The sequence below is a fragment of the Falco punctatus genome, assembly GCF_963210335.1.
Source record: "Falco punctatus genome assembly, chromosome: 5".
Classification (NCBI taxonomy): domain Eukaryota; kingdom Metazoa; phylum Chordata; class Aves; order Falconiformes; family Falconidae; genus Falco; species Falco punctatus.
In genome coordinates, this window is record NC_137584.1 from 13,390,717 (window position 1) to 13,411,102 (window position 20,386).

Genomic DNA, 20,386 nt, shown 5'->3' on the forward strand with positions numbered 1-20,386 from the left:
CCCATTTTTTTGTTGGTTAACCTTATGTTTGCTTCATGTTATGCTAGCCAATCCAATTAATTAGCAAACTCATTTGTGATTTAAACCTTTCTAAGCCAGTCATCATGGCAGGTGGCCCAAAGGAAGCAATTCTCAAACACTGTAGTGTCATTCCTAATCAGTGGAATTTAGCCATGCTCCCTAAGCTGCTTAACTGTTTTCTTTCACATTTCCTGAGATTTTAGTAAGATTTAATTTTTCATATTGTGCCTGCAGAAAATACTGACCCCTGCCCCTGCTTTTTTTCATCCCTTTTTTTTCTTCAGCTATTTAACCTTTACATAGCTAACATTTGGAGAACATGTATCCCACCCTGTGGTTTTGCAGTGAAAAGAGAACATGGAACATTTAAATAACCATTTACCTTAAAGTTCAGTACTTGTCTAGCAAATTGAGCAAACCTGACTGTATATGCAGGCCAGCATATATATGTTGTTAAGGATTTAGGATGTAATACATGTTTTCCTAACATTAGCAACAGAGGTTATGTATCTAGCTGCCTAAGATTTGATGCTGTAGTCCCCTCTAAGAGACTTCTGGGGGGTCCTGGTTGGTTGGGCTGAGTTGCGTTCTGGAGGTGCCTTTGTGTCTCTGCTCATTATAAAAAGGGAGCCTGGAAAGTACTGTGGATTTAGTACTAAAACGTTAGGCAGCCTCATGATGAGTAGTGTTTTCAGCATCTTAAATTACTTTCATATAAATAATTTTCTGAGTCTTTTAAGATATTTTTTGTCTTACTTAGCTTGAAATCTATCTTTGGTTACCCTAAAAATTATCACTAAAACCTAGCTTTTCTATCATATTCTTTTTACACGACTCCAACTGAAATAGTGGGTCATTTTCCATAGTTGGTATTGATGGTGTGCTAGGATGAAATGTCCTTGCCTCGGTTTATATATTTAGGTATTAGTGGATATGTTTTGTATATATCACTTCAAAAGGTGTTCTACAAATGGTGAGTCATAGTTTAAGATGCAGCTAAAGGGGTTAACATTGCACAGTCTATAGCAGAGTTAAAAGAACAAAATGGATTTCCATCCTGCCAGGTATGCTTTTTATCCAGTAAACCTAAGCCTCTAGGTGGATATGACTAAACTTTCTGACCTTGCACAATTCTACAGCATGGTTTGTACAGGCGAAACCTTTCTCCTCTCTCATTCACAGAATATACATCTCAGCCAAACCTGATCAGTATCTCCAAGTTTCTCCAGTTCTTGTACTAGTCACCCCTGTCTTTCCAAACTGCATGCCAGATTCCTTTCTGCTGCCTCGCTCTTTACCCCTCCACCTCTGACAACAGCTTCCTTTGACTTTTGGCCATGCCAGACGTCTGGATGTCAGCAGATATCCCAGTGTTGGCTTCTCCTAAGCAGTGTAGGCAGTAACCTGGGTCAAAAATGGACTCGTTATGGAGTTAGTGTACTGAAGCTGTCCTAGACTTCAGTTAACACTAGATGCAGCCCGTATGAAAGGCCTCTGTCCTTTATAATTGGCCACAGTAAGCTTAAGAGGTTTATGATGTGATTTTCACTCTATGGAAGGTGACATTGTTTTACAGCTGTGCAGCGATCAGACATGAATGTTATGACATATATAAGAAGATAAGTTTCTAATACTCATCATAATTTTAATCCTCCTCTTTCCTGCAAAAGAAATATAGTAGCATTCCAGGTCAGACATCTAGTAGAGAATTACGTGATTAACAATTTTTCAAAAAGTTTAATGTATCTTCTGGGTTCTAAGATGAAGGTGATTGGGGGAGCTTTTTTCTATTTAACATTAAATTATAGAAATTATACAAAGTGCTTTTAATGGATAGTGATTTTAACACCATAGGATATTTTGAAGGAAATGAATGGAAAACTCTATTTATGTTTTGTTCTCTGATCTCTCCAGGATACCTAATTATTTCTTGAATTGTAGAGTTAGTTTTCCTAAGCTTGTGTGAGAAGTTGTCATTCATTTATGACCTGGTATAAAAGGCCATGTCTGCCATCCCCTTTTATTGTTCAGTATGTCACAATATTTCACAATATTTTTATTATTATGAAGAAAATATCTATATTTAAAATTATGCGTTGTATACAGCATTAGAATGCTTAGATCTGCTTTTACCCAAAATTTTCTAAGTTATATATAACAGGTTATCTACTTATATACCTAATAACTCAAATTCTTGACATATTACAATGTTAAATGCTATACCAGTCTTTTATAGCAAGTACCTCTTAGGTATTCACACAGTGGAAGTCAGAAAAGTGTTTCCAGTAAGACTGGTGGTAGGACAGTGATTTAACTGTGTAGGTATCTCTCTGTACAGGTGAGAGTAAATGTATGAAACTTCTTGAGCTGTTCTGAAAGGTTTAGTCATGAGACAAAACCCTTTTGAGAAAGATACCTCAGTTTGCAAATGGTTTAAAATCTTTGAAAATTTGACTTGATGTCAGGTTTACCCCAAGTATATATTCAAATGGCTGCATTAAGAGAGGGAGTTATACCACTAATGTGAATATGGTGGTCTGAATGGATAAACATATTTGAAGTGAAGATACAAAGTAAAAATCCAGTGAAAAGTGTATTTATAAATATCACTATTATGAATGGGGATTTTTAAAGGTCACCCTTCCCTATAACAGTCTAGAGTTCTCTTTTTTTTTAACCTAAGTGAGTTTATTAAGTATGACTTCTGCACACGCTTTTCACATTTGTCCGTTGTTCATGTGGGATCATGGGCTTTTAAGTATGTGGTCATGTTGGAGTTGATGAAACTAAGTACAAGACTACCGCTAAGCAAGCCTGTCAGAATTGCCTTAGTGAAGTAAATGTGTTTGTGACGGGTGACTCACGTGCAGTCCCATGAAGGGGGCTTGATTGTGCATAATCATTCATCAGAATGAATTAATTGAATCATTTAATGCCAACTAAATATTTTATGCCATTGTTAACTAAAAATGTTTACACTTCTCAGGAAGTTTTATTGTTTTTAATGCATGTGATATTTTTGCACTAATAAACAGAAGTCTTGATTAAACCAGCTGCTAGAGTGTAATTCACTAAACATTAGGAAAATAACCCTTTTTCTTTATTCAAAGGAAGTATTTCAGGAAGTAATGATGTCTTTGTGTTTCCTATAAGGGTAGCAGAGGGGAGCCAGGTCCTGCAGGTCCTCCAGGTTTACCAGGGAAATGGGTAAGCAGTTTATTTCCATATTCAATGCTTGTGTTTACTTTCAAGGAGCTATGGTATCATCTGGAACTACACTTACTCATTTGTCCATGCAGGGAACTGAAAATAATGGTGAACCGAGTGATTGCTGAGTTTCTTTTTTAGTCCTCTGTGACTGTGCTAATGTTAGAAAATGTTGGTTTAAATTACGTGGAAGTGTGTGAGACCTTTTTTTCTGTTTCAAAACCCATAAATCCTGTGATGTGCAAAGCTGGGCTCCAGACTCCTGTGTGGGCTGTGTGTACTTGGGGAACAGGAGCAGTGAAAGACTGGCTTTCTGCTAACAGCTATGTGAAACTAATGAATGGAGCAGATTATGAATGCCACCTTTTACCAGTGCTCCAGCAGTATTTACACAGTAACAGTCGGAAGCATAGCTGGGGAGGTTTTGGCTGAAAGAGCCTGCTGTTACAGAGGAATGTACAAATCGTAGAGAGCAAGATCTCAAGAAGTATTTTTAAGAGAACCAGACTGTTGTTGAGGGACTGGAGGGTGTAAAGCCCTGTAAGCCATTTCTGTTGTGTTTGTCAATCATAATAAGACACTGTTTAAAGGGCTGTATCTTGGATCAGCTCTCTTTTCATGAGATAATCCTCTTTCAGCAAGTTAGGACTGTTCTGGGAATAAGATTCTGTGCCATCTGCTTGTCAGGGTATGACCCTTAGCCATTAATTCTAAAGCAAATTGGGTAACTTTACATCCTTGACTTATTTTCACAGGGTCCCCAGGGTGATATTGGACTTCCTGGACTGCCAGGTCCTCCAGGCCTACCTGGTAGTAAGGGTGACCGGGTAAGAAATGCACTTATACAGGCAGACTGCAGTTTGATGTCAGAAGTAAATATGTCAGTTGTCAGAAGTAAATACAAAAATTTGAGCACTGTTTTCAGTTTTTACATGAATTAATGTCTGGTTTCTTGTTTTGTGTGTAGATCTGTTAGCCGCTTGAAAGCGGTGCTCTAGGTGCCCATTAACTACTTGTAGGTCATAAAATATTTATATACAGGATATACAAATATATATAAAATACAGGAAAAATCTTGACTCTGTTATTTAAGGGACTGAAAGAAGATCAATGGTGTAAATAATTTTTTTTTTGGAGTCTGAATCATTTAAAGGCCTAAATCATATTGTAAATCATTGACGTGACTAGATCTAAAACTGTGAATCAGGGTCTCTGGTCACTTTGGAACTTCAGCCTGGAAGCTTTGGAACTTCAGCCCTAGTCTACAGTAGATATAATGCCTTTTACATACATCTTAGGACCTGCTATGGAAATGCACAGGCTAATACAGTTATTGAGACACCTATGCATGTACACACAATTGCAGGATATAAATACCTCTTCTAGTATTTTGTTAGGAGGGAAGAACTGTGCACTGGGGATCTTGCATACCTGCAGAAAATATCTTGCTTTGCTGAATAAATGTCAGTGAAGACAAAGGAACATTTTTGATTTTATACATTATTTTCTCTTGCTTAGAAGAGGCTACAGAGGATGGAATTCACTTGCCAAACGTCAGATATCTTTGTTATAGAAATAGTCAGTTCTGCACTGTGCTTCATCCTTCTTACTTAAGCTGTCTGCTTCAGTATTAAATGAATTGCACTTGTGAAGTGCCTCTTACTTTCCATTGACAATCAAGGAAGTATAGGACTGTTAGTCAGACATGGATGCTGCTGCTGTAGATGCTTTTAGTTGAACAGAGGAGTTGAACAACCCCTGGTGTGCTCCTAGTATATATTTTAGGCTAGCTAGACAGGGCTTGCAGTTGTTTTTGGCAATTTTTAAAAGCTGCTCAGGTATCAAAAAACAAGTGTCTAAGTCTTCGTTGAGGTATTTTTTCACATGTTTGGGTTTTGTTTTTTTTTAATGCATAGGTCAGGATCGTATGTTTCCAGTCAAATATAAGTATTGACATAAAGTGGTCTCTTTTTGTTAGATTGGTAATGATTCATACTTTAGACTTCTCCAGAAGGAGACTGAAGGTACCTGAGGAAGCAAATCTGGAAGGAAAATAACTAGTACTTGTTGCAGTGCTGACAGTCTCCCTCTGAAGGTGCCTGATTTTCCTCATTTACTGCATAAAGGGTCTAGACCTCTAGGGTAAGAGCAGAATGTAGATGCTGTAAATAGACCCAGTGAGTTTCGGGTTACAGCCAGGAGTTCTCTGCTTATGTAACTGGCAGATCACAGTATCTTATGCCTGGAGGTTTTTTTTAAATACTACGGTCAGTTTAATGCTCTGTGCAAATATATTGAAGTCCAAAGAGCTATGCTAGCAATTACCTCATCCTGTGATTGCTTTTTAGCTTTCCTGTTTGAAATGTCTGCCTGTACTCTTGATTCATTTTTTTTTTTCTCTTTAGTTGCATAGAGGCTGGCTTAACATGGCTGCAGCTTTGCCAGTAGCACTGATTTGCAGTATGTATTCCAAGTCACAAGCCTGGAGCTGCTTTATCCTTTCTCTTCCATATTCAACTTGCAACTACATCTTTTTTATGCAGAGCCAAACATTCTTGTCAGGGTTTAGAAACAGGTATCTCTGTAGCCTGTTAACCCTAGTCTTTGGATCAACTACTGCTGTCAATAAGTTCCAGACTGAATTAATCTTTCTTCCCTTCCTGATTTCAAAACTTCATTGTTTTGTATGCAGGGATCCTATAAAGTTCTGTTGTGAAGCCCATATATGCATGATAAGTGTTGATGCAAATAGCAACCAGAAGCCAAGTCGAATTTACAAAAAACCGTATTTGAGTAGCCATTCTTGATCCCACAGCTGCTAGATATTAGGTGCTCTCTGCTGGCATCTAGACACTTGTGGGCAATTTTGACTGCTTAGAGAACCACCACCAAAGATACTGGCAGAAGTGGTTTTACTGAAGTAAGATGTTGTAAAAGTGCGACTTAACAGTTTGATGGCACAGTTCAGTCTGTTGCTTATTGCAGAGGATATAATAATGATTCATACTTACTGACACAAAATCAAAGTTACCAATACAAAATTTTAGTGCACTATAATGCAAGCTTATGCGTGATATCGGTCACTTACTGAAGATCTGCAGTCAGCAAGGGGTCTCTCAGCCTTGAGGCAGAACCTTCAGATGTGTCCCATCTCAAGGGGAGGTCACTGCCCTGCAGCCAACTGCCTGGCAGGGAGAGCTGAAAAAAAGGCTCACTCAGGCTGTCATATTTATGGAAAAAAGTGGCTGGCTAGCAGTCAAATTACATGTGATGGAAAAGGTAGGCATGTGACTCCTTGGACCCACAGCTTTCCTTGTTCCCTGACAAATGAGTCTCAGAAGAATCACCTGCTAGTCATGTGCTAACCCCGTGGTCGGTATTCCCATTCCCAAGCCCATATGCATCAATGCTCACCGTGTCACCCTATTTCTGTGTGGATTTTCAGAGAACAGGTTGGAACTGGAGAAGTTCTTAGCCTGGTTATGGCCTAGGTCTTTACCTCCTTTGCAGCCCGAACCACACTGCCACTAGTTTGGTCAAGGAGTCAGATGCATCTGTCACACTCCACCCTGTGACTACAGTCAATCCAGTCTTTCAGCTCATAGGGTGGTAGTGCAGTTACCTCTTGTCTCTATGTCATAAATATGTGGCATATTGCAGATCAGTGGTAAGGGTACAATTATGTGATGAGTTGCTTAGTTTATGTGTTACTATTAATGCAAATTATCTAACACATACAGAATCAGTTGATTGCATATATTTTACATATTGGGTTAACACAATTTGTTTCATTATTTGCCAAACTTTGCTGTATAGAATGCTTATAAGCAATAAACACAATAAAGTCAGAACTAACAAAACTACACCTATATATAACATCAAATTCAAAGCTCCAGTTGCTGTTGGTGAACGTCCAAGAAAAGTTTCCCACCAGTAATGTTCTCTGTCTTTCTTCACTCTTTCTAGGATGTAGTATATCTTCTCTGCATCTTGATAGATAGTAATTTGGATTCTTTGGCAGTTGTTTTGAGTTAGTTTTAGCAATTGTCACAAGTAATCATGTTGCAACAGTTTTCTTACCAATATGAGATTTACTCCACTGGGGTTAGGTAATAAATTTTGATAATGTGTAGCTAGATTGTAACAATTAGTGGGATGTGACAGGGGCTGAATATGAATGACATTTTGTTCAGTGTCAAGGCAAATGTCTTGAGCCTTAATGGTATTACTTTCACAAATGAATCCTTGTTGTTCCCATACAACACATCACATCCATGGTTTGACACTTTTTCCCATTTTGTTGGGCACATACTTTATGTTCTAACAGGTAGAGGACAGTTCCATCATGATTTAATCCCAGTGCAATGATTAGGTATATGACATATACCGAAGCATTGTGTATTGTTTAAACAGAAGCTGTGGCTTTACTATCAGTGGGGTTGTAAATGAGATTGACTAGATACCACCAAGACCAGAAATGCTTTTTGAATTGAGTTGCATTTTCCCAAATCACCTTTTGAGTCTCAGTGGGCGAGGTATCATCATTGCACCCCTAAGTGAGCTTGGATGCAGCTGAGAGCTAGAAAGACATGATTCTGGACAATGCTAAGTGCATACAATTAGTTGGTGGTCCTTATCATTAACTCTTTTCCCTTTAGGCAATATATCAGGTAAGAGCCATTGACTAGTTCCCAGTGCCAGCAAAGAAGATAAAATGGATGTTCAAGTTTATGCAACTCACTTGTTGCTGAGCTTAATTTGTTTGCTGAAACTTCAGCGTCTATGCTGTTTAATACTCCTAATTCTTTTCCCTGGATGCCAGTCACATCTTTTTGTTTTGGGGAGACAGAGGTTTGCCCATGCAACTTAGGACTGCTGGTCAGTTAGGTTTAACCACAGAGACATTAACCTGCCTCGATAGTTCCACTCATTTGAGGGACCATTATGGATTAAATAGCCCGTGTTGCTGGCCTGTATATTTAATAGCAGAGGGTCCAATTTCAGAAATCAGTGAATATGTAGTTTGGTCAGTTACGAGAGTAATAAAATAGCGAGTGGCTTAATAGGTAGTAGGGGTAGCTGTTGGTGTACTGTGAGGGCTGGGAGTAGGTGTTAGCATGACCTTTAAGGATAGTCCATTTCTGTTATCTTTCCCTGTATTTGTCCACAGGCATACTGCTTCAATAGTGGTGTCATTAAAGAGGAAACTATACAGTTGGGGTGGGGGAAACAGTTTGCTTTACCATTTGATTAAGTTTGATTTGTCCTTTTGATGACCATGTGGGTGCTTCCCTTTGAATAATTTGTTACATTCAATAGAGATTTTGTCACCTGGTGTAGCAAAAATAAGGTGACTTTCATTTGCTTTTACCATGGTGTTATTACCCGTGATTGTCATTGTTAGGTTTTGTCTTCGTTTTCCCGATATTCCTGTATTCCCATCAATTTTAAACATCTATGGTAAAGAATACTGTAGTTACAGTATTGATTAACATAAACAAAAGAATTGGAGGTTTCCATCCTGTGCACCGGGCTTGTTGGTGGTAGGTATGGAATTTCATCCATTTCTCTACATTAATCCTGTGAGAAGGGCAAGGAATCCTCCGATAGTTAACCTGATCTCCAGGGGAGGGGTGCTGGTATCATTCATGGTATTGTTCCTGAAAAGAAAACACAATACAAGTCTCAGCAAGATTTTTCTGGACCCCTTCTCATTAGTGGATAGGACGCTTAGCTCCACTACTGTCTTCTGCTTCCCAGGCCAGAGGTCCACAGGGTTTTGTTAGCATCACTGGGACAGTGCCAGTTTGTGGTAAGTCTACCATAATGGGTTGCCCCAGCTGAAGCACAATGGGATTACATCCAATGGACGTGCTCCATAAGGTGCTGACAGAAAAAATGCATGGGCTCCCTGTTAGTCTGTATTGGTTATTCCATTGGTGAATCACTTCAGGCAATCAAGTATCCCAGTGGGGCTTGTGTGGTTTAAGACTCCTTTTTAATAGACCAGTTGCTCTTTCTACTATCCTGTTTGATAGGATATAGTGGAAGGTATGGAATAGCCATGTAATGTCTTCCTGCTTTGTCCATTCCTGCACTACTTCGCTGGAAAAATGTGAGCCATTGTCACTTTGGATGACATCAGGGGGTGGTAGACTTGAAAACCAAGAGGATAATCCCCTGATGGTGTTCTGACCATTAGCTTTCCAACACTTAGTTGCCATAATTAAGTCCAAGCAAACTTCTATTCCCATGAGGATGTACTGATATGCTGAGGAGGGTTTAAAGGGTCCAGTGTAATCAGTTTGCCTCGTTGACCATTTATTTATTTATTTACTCCTTTATTGAGATGTAGGGGTGGTGCTTTAACAGGGTGATCCATTTGCAATTTCAGTTTACACTGGGGGCATTCTGTACCGATGATTTGATGTGTTTTCCTGTCTAGAGGCCAACCTCGGCTTTAAGCAGCAAAACAAAGTGCTTCTCAGCCTGAATGGCCTAATTTCTGATGCAACCATTCTCCCAGCTGGTACCATTCGGTTTCTGGCATGTCTCCTGTTTTCATTCCCCTAATTCATCTGCTTGTTGATTCCATTTTGTAGCTGCCTGGTCATTTTTTAATATGGGCTTTTACCCATCCTAGTTTAAATGGAGCTTGTCTAGCTGTGTCTAATAATTGCCAATCTTCAGTTCTCCAAACTGGAGATCTATTTACTTTCTGATTTAATGCTTCCCATTGACAAAGTCATTGTGTAGTGCCTGCCCACAAGGCATAGGAGTCAACATAAATGACTTTTGATCCATTTTGTGCTGCTAAAACAACTGCCCTTAATTTTCTTACTTGTGCACTACCTTCACTTTCTTCTATTAACTTGCTTGCTGGTGGTAATCTCTAATGCAGTGGCCTTAGACCACTGTCTACCATTTATTTTCTGTACTGGTAAACCAAATGCCTTCAGTCAATGTTGTCTCAGTGAGGGGAGATGCATTTAGAATTAGAGAAGGTTTGAATGGCTGGTTTAGTGCTTATAGGCTGGTGTTTACAGGCATTTGTAATGGGGGTAATTTTGTATGTCCTTAAGTCAATTGTATTTTGTCTGCTATTCCTATCAGGTAGCATACCATTTCCTGGTGGTGGGTTTCTGTGCAATTCCTTCTGGGGGAGCAGATCCTTTCAGAAGTGTTTGTAGCAAACTAAACGGCCCTCTAGTCTGGAAATGTTGTCCCTGGTGTATTCTCTCTGCCTGTTGAACTGCTCAGACTAAGGACAAAAGTCTCTTTGTCCCACTCAGAATCTCTTTGTTCTGTCTCTTTAAATGTGGTTGAGCTAAACATTAAAAGCCTTTTTGGCCTGTTCAGCCAGTTTAGAGTAGATTGCAGTAAGTGTCATGTTCTGCAAAACCCCATTCTGCTATAATAGGGTCATGGGGGTGTACTGGCCCCAGTGACTAATATGTCTTTAATTCCTGTATTAAGCTGCCTCTTCATGTTCTGGCTTCCATTTCCATGGTTTTCCTTTTTGTAAAAGTGAGTGCTGTGGGTGAGCAATGATAGGAAATCTAGGTACGTGTTTCCTCCAGTACCCTAAAGTATCCATAAGCTGTTGCACTTCTTTCCTAGATTGGGGTATCTGCAATTTTTCCGTTTTACTTAGGGTGTCCAGTGGAATTGCTGTACTATCTGCAATCTACCAGGTACCTACACATTTTACTTCTCTACTTGGTCCTTGAAATTTTTCGGGTAAAATCTCAACTTTTGCTTTATATAGTGCTTGCTACCTTGCTGCTGCTGCTCCCCCACTCTTTGAGGGGAGGTGTCTCTGATCAGAGTATCATCTATGTATTGGTACAGTTTTACATCCTGAAGGAGGTGAGGCTGACTGTAGAAGTTCAGCAAATGCAGCATGAGCCATCATAAGTGAATATTTATACTCCTGTGGGAGTCTGTTAAAGGTATATTGTATACCTTCCCAAGTGAAATCAAATTTCTCCTTGTCCTTCTCCTGTAAAGGGACCATAAAGAACATACCTTTCATGTCTTGTACCGCTACCCATGGGTGTGTGGTTGCTTGTAGCATGGCTGTTAAACTTGCAATACTGGGTGCTGCAGCCGTTAGTGAAGCCGTGCTGGCATGATCTGTTGTCAGGTGCCGTCTCCCATCGGGCTTTCGGAGTGGCCGGACAGGTGAACTGTATGTGGAGTGGGTTCTGGAAATAACATGCCTTTTTTCCAAGTCTGCTATTATGTCAGAAATTCCATTTCGTGCCACAGCAGAAATTGGATGCTGGTACATTTTTGAACTGGGGAGTGCAGGAGCTGTGTGGAATGCACATACTGTACCCTCCCTATTTCTGCCAGGTTTGGGGTCAGTACTTGAACCAAAGGACCACACACTGCCATCTGGCAAGTGCCAGTTTTGTCTGGTCAAAACACTGAAACCCAGAATATTTTGATTGTGCTTTTAAACCACATAGGGATCGGATTGGAGCCATAAATTAAATTTTGCAGTGCTCTGTTCAATGTGGTGACTTTAATTCTTTGCCAACCCAGCTTCTTGGCATCCTATTGTGTTAGTATTGAAATTTTTGCTCCCATATCTAACAGGAATTTCACCAGTTGTTGTCAAGGACCAACTGGAATCAAAATACAAGTGCCTCCTTCATTTAGTGGCTTTAATATAGCATAATCTAATGTGGCAGATACTGAGGTATCACCAGCTTCTCTCCCTGTCTGTGCATAGTTTGCATGCGAGCAGCTTTTGTGACAGCAATGGAAAGCTTGCTTAGGGAACAAATGGGAATTATAGAAGGTTCATCTCATTCCAAGACAATTACTTCCCCTGCCCAATGAGCTATCCTATAGGTGATAGAATGGGATTCCTTTGCTTGGTCGGGTCCTAGGTTTAAGAAGACTCCTGGACCTCAATAACCATTTGCTTTGTCTCCACTGAACATTATTTGGTTGCCACTGCTCAAGAAGACATGCCATGAATATTCAGTTTGTTTCACCTGGCTTTCTGCCGGTTTTCTCTTCTAAGTTTGCTAATTGCAATGGATCCCAGGGAGTGGTTCGTGTAGTATATCGTGGAGCACCACCCCGAGGTCTTTCAGAGTGTTCTGTTTTAGTGATGGGTCTAGCCTCACGTTCAGGGGGTTCTGAGGGGAATGGGGAGGGGCATAGTTTCCCTCATTGTAATTATCAGGATCATGCCACATACCACCATCCTAGTCCTCTGGGGACACTGTTAGTTTCCTCATTTGCATGGGAGGATGCAGAGCCTTCATGAGCACCATATCAAACTTTTCTTCCAAATTCTGCTTTTCTCCTTTTCTTCCTGTAACTTTCTGTAGCTGCTCAATTTGTAAGGACAGTAATATCTCAACTGCCTTCCTGCCTTCTATTTAATCTCTTAGATCTTATTTCTTTCTGTTATTATGTTTCCTATACTGGCAGGTGCCTAACATCTCACAAATAATTCCCTTTCTTTTACCATCTTTAGCATTTCCTCTCACTAATTTTAATTGTCCTTCAATGCCACCCCAGTCATGCCAATGTTTGCAAGTCCATTCCTGTGAGAGTTTGGGACTTGGACTTACTCCATGCCTCTGTAAGTAATCACTGATAATACTTGCCATCCTGCTGACTATGCCAAGTTGTTGCAGGGGAGATTTAGAGAGCTTAAAGAACCACCACCAAAGGTATCAGCAGAAGTGGTTTTATTGAAAAATGATGTTGTTAAAGTGAGGCTGAACAAAGTTTGATGGCAAGGTTTGCTCTATTGCTTATTGCAGAGGATAGAATAATGATTCTATGATGAATAATTGATCATTCATTGAATGATTCTATGAAGAATAATGATTCTAATGAACATGAAAACAAAACTGAATTCATTAAATTGTAGATGTTACACCAGTTTTTGTGCCTCTATCTTATGTGAATTAAATGGATCTCTGAAATGGAAGAGAAAATGCTGTATTTCTGTTTTAGAAATTTTTTTAAATGTACGGTTTTAGTTCTTTTGGAATGTATATGATTGAATATGCACAGACTACAAAGAACATTTAAGGATGGTGCAATTTGTTTTCTAACAGAGCAAAAATACCAAGATTTTCTTAAATAATATGCTGTTCTACAAATTAAATACTTTTACTGTAGAAACAAATTATGTATGTTTGAAATGAATCAGGTCATTAATTTATTCCTCTGGTTCCTGCCTGTCTACACAGGTATGTTTAGTTACAGGATTCTAAGATTAAACACGGTAATATTGTTTTGTTTTAAAAAAAAAAATCAAGTTTAAGATATAAGCCATCCAGGTTTGACTGTAGTGGTCGAAATTCTAAACAAAAAATGTTGAGAATTAAAAGAGCAAGCAAGACAAAATTGTGACTGAATCTGTGGATGTCTCTGAGCTTATCCCACGTTCACATGTCTAGTATGGCCTACAGCCATACAGAATACTTAATAGAGCTAGAAAAAGTGATACTGGATTTTTTACTGATAACTCCTAACCAATTTGCCGAGCAGTCTTGTGGCAGCTGCAAGAGCATCTGCCGTGTAAAGGGGAGATAGACTGTTTGATAGTCAGAATCTGTGTATTGCAGTGGATTTTACGTTCCATGCTATTACTTGCCTTCAGTCAGTCACCTTAATTATATAGTGAGATTTAAGTGCTTTCATTGTCATTCTTAAAAATTTTCAGCTTTAAAGGTCTCTTGCATTACTGCTAGATGGTAGGGAGGATTGAAAATAACTTAGTATGCTTTGGAACCTGCAGATTCAAATCCTGATTTTCTTAATATTTATTTATTTATTTATTTTATTTTTTAACCTTATAGGGTTCGGTGGGTGAACCAGGACCTAAGGGTGAACAAGTAAGTTTTGTTAGAGATCATGGTACTTTCAAGTCACACTACCAAATGCTGCAGTACATTACATTGACCAAATCTGAAGGCTGACAGTATGTCTTTTTTTGATGTAGGGTGCACCTGGAGCAGAAGGAGATGGAGGAGAAAAGGGTGACTTAGTAAGACATTATTTTCTCTTTACCTGATCTAATATTTTGTTGTCATAAATTAAAACTTTAAAGTATTGTTGGAGTGCTTCAAGCATATGTTTTGATCATTGAAAGTCACATTTCAGTTTTATACTAACTAGGTATTGCAAAGCACAGAAGTTCTGTTAGCTCATGTCATTAGTTCATGTCATTCCTGCTGTTTTGAAAGCACTCTGAAATACTCCTGTTCTCTTAGGTGTTTAATACAGTACGGGCTGCCTTGAAGGGTGTGCGTGTGTATGTGTATATAGATACATATGTAGTCATACACTAAGCGTTTAAATATATATATGCATACACACATATAAATTCTGGGTGTTTGAGGCAGTGAGGCTGAGAGGGCAGTTTAATTCAGGTGAAACAGGAACACTGACAATAAATATCCTTAGAAATCAGATATGATGGAAATATTTTGTATTGCCTTTGTATTTGGAAGTAAGATGTAGCAACTGGCTGTTAGGGAGAGGGAGAATGGCCTGGGAAGAGGCTGTGGCACTGTGATATTGCTGGGGGAATATATATATGTATATACTGCAGGAGTGTGATGTGAACTCACATGGGTAATTCCTGAGTCATGTGCCCTTGGGTAAAGAGGATTTGTTTTACTACAGAAAGAGAAATGCACTACTAGTCCAGTGGCTCCTATGGAACCCCATCCAGCAAAGCCAGACTTGATCTTTCAAAAGGAAATAAAGTACTCCCTAAAAAAATAAAAGGTTGTGTGCTGGAAATGAGCACTTTTTTTCCCTACACTTTGCAATTCTGAAAGGCTTTTAAAGTTAATTAACAGCCCTAGTGAGCTAGAGGTCCAGTAATTCAGGTTTACCATCAATATACACATTCCCAGGAAGCAAAATACGGGTTTAAGTGTGCTGCCAGTTAGTCTGTTTTTAAACTGATAACAGTTGTTATTGCTATTTCACTTACGGCATATTCACTAACAGACGAAGTGGCCTTTCTGACCTTTAGAAACCAATTATTTCACCAATGACATTTAGGAACTGGGAAAATACAATTTTCAGAAATCTCTCCAAGAGTAATATGAAAATGCCAAAGAGGAGTTAATCTATTTCATAGGTGATTACAAGACTTTGAAACTTTATTTTTTCCAATTCAGAGGAGAAAAGTAAAAACTTCTGAATAGTGGGACTGGTATTCTCAGTCAACTGACAGAGGGGTCTTGGAGTTGTTCAAGCCAGGAGCCAGGTTGCTGGGAACAGGAACTTCTAGAGGTTTGGCTTCTGCACAGCACATTGGTTAGACACTTGCCTGGTTTCTGCTGCAGTTCTGTCAGGGCTAACACAACACTGTAAAATAAATACCAATAAATTCTGTCAAACTAGGAAATCCTGATTAAATAATACTTCCTCTAGAGGTTTCCAAGCAATCTGCTAAGATTGTCCTTTGCTGTAACTGTGATTTGAGAGGTTAGAGCCTAATTCTAAGATAACCAATACAAAACAAATTATAAATATGCTTTCTTATTTGTACCTTACAGAAATATTTTTGAGAAAGAAATTTTTAAAAAAGAATCTGAAATTTAAGTTTTGTTCCCAAATGAATTGTAAATCAAGGTGCAATTTTGCATAAATCAACTAAATATGCGAACTTTATTATTTATAGTGGAAAAAAATGTCGTTTACTGCATTTGTAACATCTGTGACAACAGATACTCTCTTCTAATACAGTTTGTCTTTTTTTTGCTTAGGGTGATATGGGACTACCAGGAGCAAAGGGAGCTGTAAGTATAATGAACGGTACTGTTGCAGAAATACAGACATCTAGTAGATCAGATAGATGGCTTTCTGATTTAAGAAAGAAAATACAAATAATGAGCTGATCTCTTTGTCACAGTTAAATTGAATGAGTTCCAACAACATTTCTTCTGTTTAAATTTTGAATACATTTAATATTAAAATGGATTAGTTTTGGAAATGAATTAATGTCCTGAATTCTAAGCTACGTAAGAGAAGCATCATTAAGCAGCAGTTTTCTTGCCAACTGATTTTTTTTATATGCTTTTTTTTGGAGGACATGAACACACTCTTTGTACAGTGTGTTGTATAGAAAGGGGGCTTAGTACAGTGGCTGCATGCAGCCTTTAATCTTTACATGGAAAAAGCAGGACTGTGACATCTGTGGAAGCAGAAGTATTTATGGCCCAGATTCCTTTTTTGTTGTTTTCTTTATTTTTTAGAAGTAACAAAGTGATAGCTTTGATGTGGAAGGCGAGCAGAAGCTTGTATGTGACATAAGAAAATGAATTTGAAAGTTGAACACATTCTTTCATTTCCCACTAAAGAGTGGGATTGTTACAGCAGATGACAGTTTGGGCTGCAATACTAATATATCAACAGCTCTGCCTACAGGGAACCAAGGCTGACCATAATGAAAAAATTATGCTTGTGTTCTCAATGCCCTGTGTGACATGGGGCCAAGCAAATGCAAGCTAGAGAGTGTTTACTGCCGATCAAGATCGTACAAGAAGGACATGAGGAAGGAATAGAGGAGAAGTCCATAGTTTTTATCCCCCTTGATTTTTAAAATCTTCTCTTGGTGGGACCCTAGAGTGCTTGTCATGTGAGTGAGTACATATGCAGGGATGAGTAATCCATCAGGGAACCTGGTATCTCACCAGGCTGGGCAAGAAAGCAATGATGGCTTCCTGGCTGTATAGTCCATGAAGGGAGTTTCGCTGTCTTCTTAATTCATCTATTGAAGCATATTCTTTGGGTTTTCTCCTGACAGGGACAGCAATAAGCTGTCTGAGATGCAGCATAGATGGAACTGAAACGGCTCCATCTTTGGCTTTAACTGATGTCACAGTTGAGTAATTTCTTGAGCATCTCTTTTGGCAGGTGTTCTTCCCTTCTCACCTGCCCCCCCATAGACTGGGGAAGCCATAAGTACGTAGGATTTTCTTTTCCGCTTCTTTTGGGTTTAGTTGTGTTTTTTGGGGTTTCTTTGGTTTTGGGGTGTTCTTTTTCTTTGTTAGTACTACTGCTGATTAATAGCAGTAAAATAAATCGTATTGAAAGTAACTCGGAGGTGTCTGTCGACGTAGGTCTCACTCTGCATGGTATTTAATCACTTTTAGAAAATTTACTGGAGCAGAAGCTATAGCTTTATTTACTAAATGTATTTAAGGGGACATACTGATGTAGCCATGCCACTTTCCTAGGTAAAATAAGCTGGCATTGGATCTGTTCAGGCAGTTTGTCAACATCAGCTTGTGTGAGGACGTTGCCTCCCTTATGCTGGCACACTCAGGCAAAGGAACTAGAACTTCTGTGCAGTGAGCTCTGACTCTGACAGATTAAACAAAGCAAAACTGTCTGTTCCCAAGCAGCCTGGGGCTAGATGATACAGGCTCATACTGTGGTACTTTCTATGAAAGAGCATGAATGGCATTTGCAGCAAGCAGGGAGCTGGAATTTTTGTAACTTAAGCAGCACTTAAATGTCTAGAAAAGTTGCATGTGACATGCATGAGGGCAGATGTAGAAACCAAGTATAGGAGATCTGTTCGTCGACAAAAAACCAATGTTTTGCACATGTCACTATGGACACCAGTTTGCCTCTTTTGACAGAATATCTTATTTTTCCACTTCTCCCCTTTAAGTGAGGAATACAGATCTCTTTTTAAGTTTATAACTCACACAATGGCTGACTCCAGTCACTTATTTAAAAATAAGCTTTTCAACTCTACATCCCAGCATTCATCACTTTGCATTTATGAATAGCTCCTGTCACCATTCTGATATGCCAGAATGAGTCTAACTCTAGTATATCAGTCCATTGAAATTCCTCTCTTTCATTATCAGGTTGGTAATCCTGGAGATCCTGGTTCCCGTGGGCCTGAGGGAAGTCGGGGACTGCCGGGCATGGAAGGGCCACGAGGCTCACCTGGACCACGAGGCTTGCAGGGTGAACAGGGTGCCCCAGGTCTGCCTGGCAGCCAAGGTCCAGCTGTAAGTACTGTTTTCCTGTAATTGGTATCTTTTGAATGCTTAGCTGTCACTCACACCACTCCTTTTTTTTTTTATTTTTATTTTTTTGCATCAGGAGATGCATACACATGCAATACCCACGTGCCACAGGAGAGTTTGAAATACACTGCACCTCACAACAGACACATTTGTACACCAGATAAATCAGGGCTGTGTGCAATTAGGTCCTTGGGCCCTCAGCTTTCAGTTCAGTTCCCTTTTCTTACGCCCACCCCACTCCTGCAGTGCACATGAAACCATGTTTGACATATTGGTGTATCACACATGGTATTTGCCTTGCTAGTCAAAATTGACTTCAGCTTGCAGGGACTGGAACACCTTTTATTGACTGCTGCACTGGTTTTGGCTGGGATAGAGTTAATCTTCTTCATAGTAGCTTGTATGGGGCTAGGTTTTGGATTTGTCCTGGAAACCGTGTGATAACACACTGCTGTTTTGCTTACTGCTAAACAGTGCTTACGCAGCATCAAGGCCCTTTCTGCTTTTCTCACAGACAGTGAGCAGGTTGGAAGTGCACAAAAAGTTGGGGGGGGACACAGGTGGGACAGCTGACTCCAAGTGACCAAAGGAATATTCCCTACCATATGACATCGTGCTCAGCAATAAAACCAGGGGGGAGGTTGGCAGGGGGCCACTGCTTAGGGCCTGACTGGGCATTGGTCAGTTGGTGCTGAGCAATTCCTTTAATTTTCATCACTTATCTGCCTTGGGGTTTACTTTTTTTGTTATTTCCTCCCCTCTTTTCCTTATAATTTCTTCTTCTTCTTCTTAGTTTCAATTTATTAAACTGTTTTTATCTCAACCCGTTAGTTTTCTCACTTTTACCATTCTAATTCTCTCCCTCATCCCACCGGGGGGTGAGTGAGTGAGCAGCTGAGTGGTGCTTAGTTACTGACTAGGGTCAAACCATGACACAACTGGGCAGCATTTTTTGCATCAGGCACACTTATAAATGTGTTATTAAAATGCACTGTGTTATTAACTGTTTTTTTAACTATTGTTTTTTTAATTCTAGGGAAAAGAACCAACTGATCAGCACATTAAACAGGTTTGCATGAGAGTTATGCAAGGTAAATATGCTAAAAAGTATTTGATGTTTTTTGTGCATTTAAATCAAAATTATCTGCTGCTGTGGAAGCAACAAAGATTTCCCAAGTCTTATCAAGAACAAGTAGCATGACCTCAGCAGTGGACCTGGCAGAAAGTCTTTCCACATGTGAATGTGGACGCAATATGAAAGAATATGAGAAAGAAGTCCCTTATTCATATTTACTTTGCAGCCTCATTGACCTGTTGATTCCACACTATTACTGTAGTAACCAGGCCATAGACCAAAGTGCTTTTATGAAATACATATATTTTATGTACAAATCACTTGTTATGTTTACATATATAAAAGCACAGGGCTTCACTGAAAGCTTGTTTTGCCATTTGTATTCATACACTATGAGATTACAACAAACTATGTGCAAAATGGGTAAAAAAAAAGGAAGGGTGCAGAGAGAGGCTTCCTGGAGATAACATACCACAAAATGAAAGCAATAGGCAGATGTTCTAAACCCTAATTATAGTTGCTTAGTTCTTCTTAACACACACAGAAATGTGGAGCTTTTCTAATACAGTTGGGTGCATGGGATTTACTGAGTTTAAAAATTTATGCTACCCTGTAAGCACAAGACTTTTCAGTACTTGCTATTAAAGATGTCCTTTGGGATATGGTGCCTTTGTAATGTTTAGAGTTTACCAGAATGAAATTGCTGCTCATGATTTAATCTAAAAATTCTCTGTAGTCATCACTCTTCTTGATACTGCCCAACAGGTTATTTTTTAAAAAAAACCCTTTCTATAAATAGGATAAAAAGGCCTAAAGGCCTCTTAAAGTGGCCTTTTGAAAGACAGCAGTGAGGAGGATTATGGTGAAATCAGATACGATGTTTGAATTTATGCATAACCATCAGAATTAGCAATGAAGAGAAGGGTATAGGAAAAGCAGACTGTCTTCATTGCATCCTTCTTGAGAGGCCCTGAAATTGTCAATGCTGTCATGTTAAAAAAAATCAATCCCAGTTGGGTCCCTGGGATCTTGTCAGCTT

At 39.2% G+C, this 20,386-nt stretch overlaps 1 protein-coding gene across 2 annotated transcripts in view; it reads left to right on the forward strand.

The window, feature by feature from the left end:
* COL9A1 (collagen type IX alpha 1 chain) overlaps positions 1-20,386 on the forward strand; it is a 96,476-nt gene that overhangs the window by 67,250 nt on the left and 8,840 nt on the right. For both annotated transcript variants that reach the window (XM_080388842.1, XM_080388841.1), the window contains 7 exons: positions 3,175-3,228; positions 3,984-4,055; positions 14,067-14,102; positions 14,210-14,254; positions 15,993-16,025; positions 18,108-18,254; positions 19,309-19,363. In XM_080388842.1, coding sequence (XP_080244968.1) covers positions 3,175-3,228; positions 3,984-4,055; positions 14,067-14,102; positions 14,210-14,254; positions 15,993-16,025; positions 18,108-18,254; positions 19,309-19,363 — 442 coding nt within the window. The remainder of the gene's footprint in view (positions 1-3,174; positions 3,229-3,983; positions 4,056-14,066; positions 14,103-14,209; positions 14,255-15,992; positions 16,026-18,107; positions 18,255-19,308; positions 19,364-20,386) is intronic.